The 7,731-nt window shown below is 66.2% G+C and overlaps 2 protein-coding genes across 2 annotated transcripts in view; one reads left to right on the forward strand and one right to left on the reverse strand.

The window, feature by feature from the left end:
* Positions 1-871, forward strand: part of MNEG_3821 (hypothetical protein) — a gene marked incomplete at both ends in the record, with an annotated part of 2,135 nt that extends 1,264 nt beyond the window's left edge. Inside the window, one exon of the mRNA XM_014047698.1 lies at positions 23-871. Within this exon, the coding sequence (XP_013903152.1) occupies positions 23-871 (849 nt within the window). The remainder of the gene's footprint in view (positions 1-22) is intronic.
* Positions 872-2,515: 1,644 nt separating this feature from the next.
* On the reverse strand, positions 2,516-7,585 carry MNEG_3822 (hypothetical protein; the record flags this gene model as incomplete). The annotated part of the gene is made up of 11 exons (XM_014047699.1): positions 2,516-2,871; positions 3,192-3,550; positions 3,959-4,029; positions 4,354-4,448; positions 4,695-4,749; positions 5,044-5,115; positions 5,685-5,784; positions 6,067-6,377; positions 6,860-7,000; positions 7,203-7,244; positions 7,382-7,585. 11 exons carry the CDS (start codon positions 7,583-7,585, stop codon positions 2,516-2,518), a joined length of 1,806 nt encoding a protein of 601 aa, XP_013903153.1.
* Positions 7,586-7,731: the final 146 nt, after the last annotated feature.

Genomic DNA, 7,731 nt, shown 5'->3' on the forward strand with positions numbered 1-7,731 from the left:
GTCGTACGACCGCGCGCGGCAGGCGTCGCCGCAGCCGGCGGCGGCGACAGGGGTGCAGCAGCAGCAGCAGCAGCAGGGGCCGCAGCTGGTGCTTAAGGGTAGCGGCCCGCGGCGGTGGGGGCCGTCAGACTTTGCAGCGCCGAGCAGCAGCGGATCGGCGGTCGCGTCCGCCGGAACTGCGGCAGCGGGCCAGCAGCAGCAGCAACAGCCACAGCAGCAGCAGGCCCCTGCCGCGCGCGGCGCGTCGCCGGCGCTTGGCGGGCGGCAGCAGGCGGAGCGGAGCAAGCTCGCTGCGTCGCTCTTTGGGGACGGCGGTGGTGGTGGCGGCGGCGGCGGCGGCATCCGCCCGGCAGCGCAGCAGCAGCAGCAGCAGCAGCAGCAGCAGCAGCAGCAGCAGCAGCAGGTTTCCTTGATAGGGGACCTCCTAGGCGACGACGAGCCCGCGCCATCCGCCGCGCCGCCGCCGCCGGCGGGCGGCCGCGCTGGCGGCGGCGGCAGTGGCGGAGGCCTCGACCTTTTGGATTTCGGGGACTCGGCTCCGAGTCCGGCCCCGGCGGCGGCGAGCGGCGGCGGGGCCGGCGGCGGGTTTGGCGGCCTGGACGATTTGCTGGGGGGCCCCGTTGGCGGCGGCGGTGGCGGTGGGTTGGACAACGGTCTCCTTGGGGGGCTGGGCAGCTTGACCTCATCGCCGCAGCCGACGCAGCAGCAGCAGCAGCAGCAGCAGGCAGCGGTGCCGGCACAGGCGCATGCGCAGGCGGCGTCGCGGCCGCTGATGCCGGGGGCTATGGCGGCGAAGGGGTCCGCAGGTGGTGCCGCCAAGGGGCTTGGCGCCAAGACGCCCCTGGACCCTTTCGGCGACCTGCTGGGCTAGGCCGCAGCTGCCGGGCAGCTGCTACTATTAGTTGTGGCGTGCTCGGTCGACGATTGCAGCGGCGCCGTGACCAGCCTGTGGCCTGCAACCACCCTTGGGACTCGCCTGCGCGGCCGCAGCGGCGCCCCTGCGCCGCACACCGTGCGCAGCGCACGCGCAGCTTTTGGTCTTCGCCCAAACGCGCGGCCCCTCCCCCCCAATCCGGCCATCGACCTGCCTGCATGCCCCATTGGCCTGGGAGCTGTAACGACGCTGGCAGGGGTGGTGCAGAAATCGGTGGTCCGCTTCCTCTGTTGAGCCAGGGTGTGCCTAACGTTGTCAGCACAACTGTCCTAGAATCTACAGGCAGCGCAGGGCCATACACGGGAGGGGCCACAGCGTCGCGCGCCCTGGAAGCTTCCGGGTCATTCCTGTCTCGACACCACCGAACTCGACAGCAGAGAGACCCCACAGATAGATACGCCCCGCCTCACACAACCCACTGGCCCCCTGAGCCCCCTGCTTCTCGAGTGTGCAGGTCATCCTGCCTGCAGATCCATGATGCGAGCTTTACACCGGGGTGTGCATGGTGTCGAGCGGGTGGGGGCACTAGGAAGTCAGGTGCCATGACCCGGCTGTGCAAGAGACCTGCCAGGTGCGAACAAAGCTGGGTGTATAGCAAGGTGGTGGACCTGTCACAAGACATGTTAGCAAGTGCTTGCACAAAAACACATCATCTGGGGCATCAAGGGGTGTGGGTGTGCATGCGCACGCATGTGTGCGGATGTGCCTACAAAGACTACCAGGGCAACGTGCTGCCATTTGCCTGCATGCATTCACAACGACCAGCACTGGACACGGCAAGTCCCTGTGCTGGTCGCATCCGAATCCTGGAGACCCTTTAATTCTCACGGGGGCAGCATCACAATCCGGCACGGGGGCGGCATCCCAACCCGGCATGGGAGCAGCATCATAATCCGGCATGGGGGAACAACAAAACCTAGCAGCACAAAAAGGAGCCGACAGCAGCGGGCTGACAGAGGATTGATTTCATTGAATCTGCGGTAGCGGCCGGCAGGGTGCAGCTGACGTGCCGGTGAAGCAGGTGATGGTGTCCGGCGGTGATGTGGGCGTGAAGAGACGCAGTCATGCAAGATTGCCGACCTTCTAGTAGGATAGGATCGCAGGTCGCGTTGGTATCGATAGACGGCGGGGACGCGGTCGAGAGGCCCACCATAAGAGCCAGCAATGATCCGAAACCCTAACTCGGCTGAGTGCTCTCTCTTGGCACACAGGCCGAGCCTATATTCAGTGCCGTGCGTGCGATTGTCGGAGCAACACCGGGTCGCGAGTTGCAAAACTGTTGAGCCTAGGGGCATGAGGAATAGGCGCCGATGACGGCGCTGCATCACAGCTACCGGGTGGGTAAGTGGGCAAGTGGGGAACATGTGACGCCACTGACAGGCCCATAGATAACGCGTCAGCCGCAACAAGCCACATGCCGGGTGGCAAGTCCAGGCCGTGACGTCATACGCATGCATTCATAAGGACCCCTTGAGGGTGTCAGAGCAAAGCCTGCAGAGCGTGCAGCGACCGACAAAACAGAGTGGTCACGGCGCAGTGAAAGGAGGATAGAGATGCGGAGATGCATTCGTGGCCGGCTCATCAGCAGCCCGTGGGGCGCGTGGTGTTGTTGAAAGTGTATGCAGGGTTACAGGCAGTCACCCAGGTGAACCGGCTGGACGGGCTGCAGCTGCCGCCCGCCGCCGGCGTGACGACCACCTTGGCCCGGCTGGTGCGGCACCTGCCACACGTCATCGCGGGCACAGAGCAGGCTGAAGATGACGCGCACGAGTTGCAGTTGCCGGACGGCGCCAGGGAGCCCTGCCAGTGGGCTAGCTGGGCGTCGTTGGCGTTGGTGGGGGTGGCGCCCGCGAGGCCGGAGGCGAAGGTGCTGGCTGCGTCGGTCTGGTTGAAGCTCATGAGAGCGCTGAAGGAGGTGGAGGCGGTGCCTGAGTTAGCTGCGGGGGGGGGGGGGGGGGGGGAAACGGGGTCGCACAGGGGAACGGACGGAGTTGGGACGCGCGGGCTGGTTGGGTCACTAGGTGGGGATGGGCACTCACGACAAGAGATGGGTGAGCGGGGAGTTGAAATTAAATGAAAATTTGGTCGCTGGCCTTGCCGCGGCCGGCGCGGCCGGCGCTACGCTGTCACACCGGTCTTGATGAAGGGGCATGCAGCACACAGTCACGGACGCACGCCCAAATGCACGCACGTGCGCACCGGTCAGCGCCCATCCCCTTTCTCCCCTCGACGGCGGGGCGCGGAGCTCGCATCTCACCCCAGGCAAAGTCGGATTGGATGCTATGCGGCGTCACCCCGTCCCGCGTCAGCAGGAACCTCTTGCCGAAGCCCTGGGCGTTGTTCCAGCTGCCGCCGGTCGAGGACACCGTGTTGGAGTGCCTCGAAATGTTATAGGTGACGTCAGCGCTCAGGGTCGCCGTCACGCTGGTGCCGTCCGGCTGCCGGATGACGGCGCTGAAGGTGCGGGCGGCACGCAGCACGCGAGGTGCTGCGAGCGTGCCGGAAGAGCCGATGAGGGCGATGGGTGAGAGGCTGGGGGTGGTCACGGTCTCGGAGGCCTGGGTGAGTGACGAGAGTGTGGGGTCTGACCAGAGCAGGAGGTTTGCTGAAATGTACCTGCGGGGGATGGGCAAGGGCAGTGACAGCGCATATGGGGGCAGGGAGGGGGGCGCGTTATATATGAGTCTGAGCTCTGGGGTCGCGAGGGCCCAGAGTGGAGGCCTCCCTAGGGGGGTGGAAACGAGCAGCGTCCGCTGCATTCGCCGAAGGTCACACAGGCAGCTGCCTGCCTGCCACGCGGCGGGGGCAGCCGGGCTTCGCGTATGGCCCCGCGCGCTCCGCTCCAGGCCGCGGCAACCCCTCCCCCCCCTTATGTAAGCAGTCCGACCGCCTGCAGGGGCCAGGCGTGCAGCCGCGGACTCCTATCTGCTCCCCTGCTCCCCTGCTCCCCTGCTCCCCTGCTCCCGGGCTCCCCTGCTCCCCTGCTCCCGGGCTCCCGGGCTCTGGTGGTCCTGAGCCTCTTACCAGAAGGTCGCAAACTCGTTGCCGATCTGGAATGAGATGGTGTGGTCTCCGCCGTCGTTCAGATGGTGGACCTGGGGATGGGGTGGGGGGGTGGAGCGGTGGCCGCAGGTTGTTTGTTCAGCGTAAGGGGGGATGCGTCAGGAGCCAGCAACTGCCGCCTCCACCGGGTTGTTGCGGTCCCAAGGTGCCTCAAAGCAGATGAACAGCAAGGCGCCGTTTGAATCTTTTTAAAATCCTGACGCGGAGGCGCGCGAGCATCTTCATGCATGGGTGTGCATTCGTGCGGGCAAGCCTGCATGTGCAAGTGCGGGCGCGTTGTGAACGCCCCGCTCGCTCCCGGTCATTGCGCTTTGATGGAGGTTTATGGCGTGCACCGCGACGCTCCATAAACCCACCCAGGGGGTTATGTCCAGCAGGTGGGGCGCTCCCATGTGGGCCGTGTGGCCGGCCATGGTCTTCCAGGTGGCGGGTGAGTAGCCGCCGGTGTACCCTGGGGCGTAGGGGGGTTGGATGATGCGGGGTTACGATGTGGGGTAATCACGAAGGCTGGGTGCCGCGGTCGGGGCTGAGGAGATATCAAGGCGACCTCATCCGCAGGGAGGGCCACAACCTCAGCAGTAATGGGCGCGGCCTGCTTTGGCCAAGCTTCACGAGTGCCTGACAAGAAAGACGGCTGGCGGAGGGGTCACGGGGTGCGCGCTCTCGGCAGTTTCAGAGTGCTTGCGCGGGGGCTCACAGGTGGGGTAGACGGACTGGAGCGCCACAGGTGCTCCGTCAATCAACACTTGCAGCTGTGGCGGGGCGAGGGTGTGAAGCGTCCGACGGGCAGCTCAAGCGACAGGCGGGTACAGCTTGTCAGCCATTGCACAGCTGACGCTTCGGCAAACCCTGGATGTTTAAACTTGAAAGCAAAATGGAAAGACGCGCATCGACCAGGCAAACCCTCGACATCAGTTATATCACAATTCTTGTTGCCAGGCAAGGCAGCTTCAGGTCACCTGCTGCAGACCCCAGGGGCACGTCCTCAGTAAGCCCCCACAGCAAACTGAACGGTGGCGGCTCGGCCCCAGGCCGCCCCCTCGCACCTCTCGGTACTGGTTGCTCATGATGGTGTTGGTGTCGCTGCAGGTGAACCCGGACTGACGCGTGTACCAGAACTGAGGGGATAGGGGTGGGGGCGAGAGGGGACCATGGCAGGGGGCGGGGATAGGGGCGGCGGTGGGCAGAAAGATCTCGGCTGCAAGGGGTCGGCCAGCCAGCACAGGCCGCGTGATCACCGCTGCAGGCACAGCCTGGCACCGTTGTTTGCGTGCATGCGGGGGGCCGGGCGCTGGCCAGCGTCGCGGCAATTTGTTGTTTCTGAAGTCTCACCTCCTGGGGGACGAGAGAAGGCAGCAGCAGAACCGGCAGACGGGGAGCAGCGTAAGGCGCGCGCACGCGCGTGTGTGTGTGTGTGTGACCGCGCGCGCATGCGCGTGTGTGTGTGTGTGTGTGTGCGTGTGCGCGTGTGTGCGTACGTGTGTGCGTGCGTGTGTGCGTGCGTGCGTGCGGCCAGGAGGCAGGGCACGCTTGGAGACGCGAGGCTTTTGCTGTGGCAATCGTCACAGGGTGGGGACTGACGCTCCGCCACGCTGCGCCGTTGGCAACGGTGGGATCCGAGAACCCAGCATTGCCGAGGGTCCACAAGCCCCGTGTGCTGCACCCCCAGCAAGGGGGGTCCACGCACCTCGCAGCCGTGGGGGTCTGTGCAAAGCTCCAGCATGGCGCGGTAGTTGAGGCCGGCGCTCGGCAGCAGCGCCCCCGCGCGGGCGGTGGCGCTGGCCGTGCTGCGGGGCGTCCGGGCGCGAAGGGAGGGGGGGGGCAGGAGCGGGCAATCGCCAGGGCTCGGGTCTGGGGCGCTTGGCTGGGCGGCGACGGCGGAGAATGGCGCGGTGTGGCGGCCCGTCCACGGCCGTGGCGGTTGACACTATGAAATTGCGCACACACCAATGCACGTGACGACACTGCACTGGACCATCGACCCAGCATCGCATACAGCTCGCTGTCCTGTTCAGGGACTGATCACGACAGGCACACCCACCCCACTCCCCTTTGCCTCCCAAACTCACGGGTAGCTCGGCTGCATCATGAACCAGCGCCCCCATGTCTCCGCGGTATTCCCCAGCCCCACCACCCGCGTCGCGATCGCCGCCGTCGCCGACGCGGTGTCGCTGGCGGCGGCCGGGTAGAACGTAAGATACGCGCGAGCCCAGTAAGGTGAGGTGAGGCCGGAGACATCGACCCAGTTGTCAAGCTCCATCCAGGCGCCCGTGGTGGGTGCTTGGGGGCTGTCGAAGAGGGATTGCAGGTGCGTGACGTCGCGGCGGATGGTCCAGGAGGTGCAGGAGGAGGAGGGCTCGGAGGTAGTGCCGTGGAAGAGCTGGGGGGTGAGGGGGGTGCGGGGGTGAGGGGGCGTGGAGGGGCGAGGAGTGGGATTGGTGGAGATGGGTGCATCGTGGGGGTGGCGATTGTGCTGGTGTGCACGCACATGGCTCTTGGAGACGCATATGCCTGAGGGCGCTTGGAGTTGAGGAGTGCAGGGTCTGATGCATTGCCAGCCATACATGCTGCATGCAAGGCTCCTGGCATGGTTGCGCTCAGGGCAACACCAGGCAGCTGGGTCCAGCATCGCCACCCGGTGGCGTGGCGCCGGCTGATCGAGGCAGGGCACGACAGATTTGTTTGGCTTTTTTGGCATTTTTTGGCTGCACGCGCCACAATCTCCCACGCGTAAAGCCCGCCCCGTGGCGCACCGTTGCCCACACCATCCAAGCCCCCACACACAAACACACGCTAAACCCCAAGACACACACGCACACACAAGAACGCCGCCACGACTCATCCACGAGCCCAGCCGCCCACCACCGCGTCGTTGGCCCAGAGCGCCAGGGGCCTGTCGTACTGGTTGCCAGCTGGCGCGCGGAACTCCGCGACCAACTCTATGCGGGCGACGCGCTGGCCGGCGCAGGTGCTTGGAGTGACCACCGGGCCGGTGGTGGTCACCTGCAAAAAGGGAGTCCAGGGTCAGGGTGCAAGGCTGGGGCTGGCACATCACAGATTCCAGAATCTGGGCTCTGAAGTGACGGGCAGTGCGCAGGGGGTTGGGTGGGAGCAAACGAGGGACGGCTGAAGGTGCGCCGCGCGTGCGTGCGTGTCGGGCGTGCGCAGCGGTCATTGGTTACGTTTGAAACCGACCGCGACCCACCCTGGTGTAGTAGCCAGACATTTGGCAGTTGGCCCCCGCCGCCTGGGAACCATTGGTTGGTTGGTTGGTTGGTTGGTTGGTTGGTTGGTTGATTCATTTGTGGGCCGATATAATTTCAACAGAGCCCCGTGCTTTTGGAGGCACTCGCACCAACTTTAAGCTTCCGCCCGACACCACACGGCGCCGCCAGGCGCGGCGCCGCCGCCGGCCGCGCGCGCCTGGCGGGCGCCGGCTTCGGCAGCCGCCAGCGCGCCTCCCCGCGCGGCGCGCGTGCCGGTCAAGTCAACGCACGCACGCAGCCCCCCCGCAAGGGCCCCCACCTGGCACTGGGTGTATGACAAGGGGCCGCTGCCGCCGCCCGGCAGCGTGCCGCTGACTTGCATGTCGGGCCACAGGCTGAAATTCGGGCGGGAACGCGCGCCAGTTGGCGGCGGTGTTGGAGGCCGTCGAGCCGATGAGGTCGGCAGTGCCGCAGGGCGCGGTGGCGGGGACGGGCGTCAGGGAGCCGCGCTGCACGTCTGTGTCCTGG

Source organism: Monoraphidium neglectum (assembly GCF_000611645.1).
Source record: "Monoraphidium neglectum strain SAG 48.87 unplaced genomic scaffold scaffold00500, whole genome shotgun sequence".
Lineage (NCBI taxonomy): Eukaryota > Viridiplantae > Chlorophyta > Chlorophyceae > Sphaeropleales > Selenastraceae > Monoraphidium > Monoraphidium neglectum.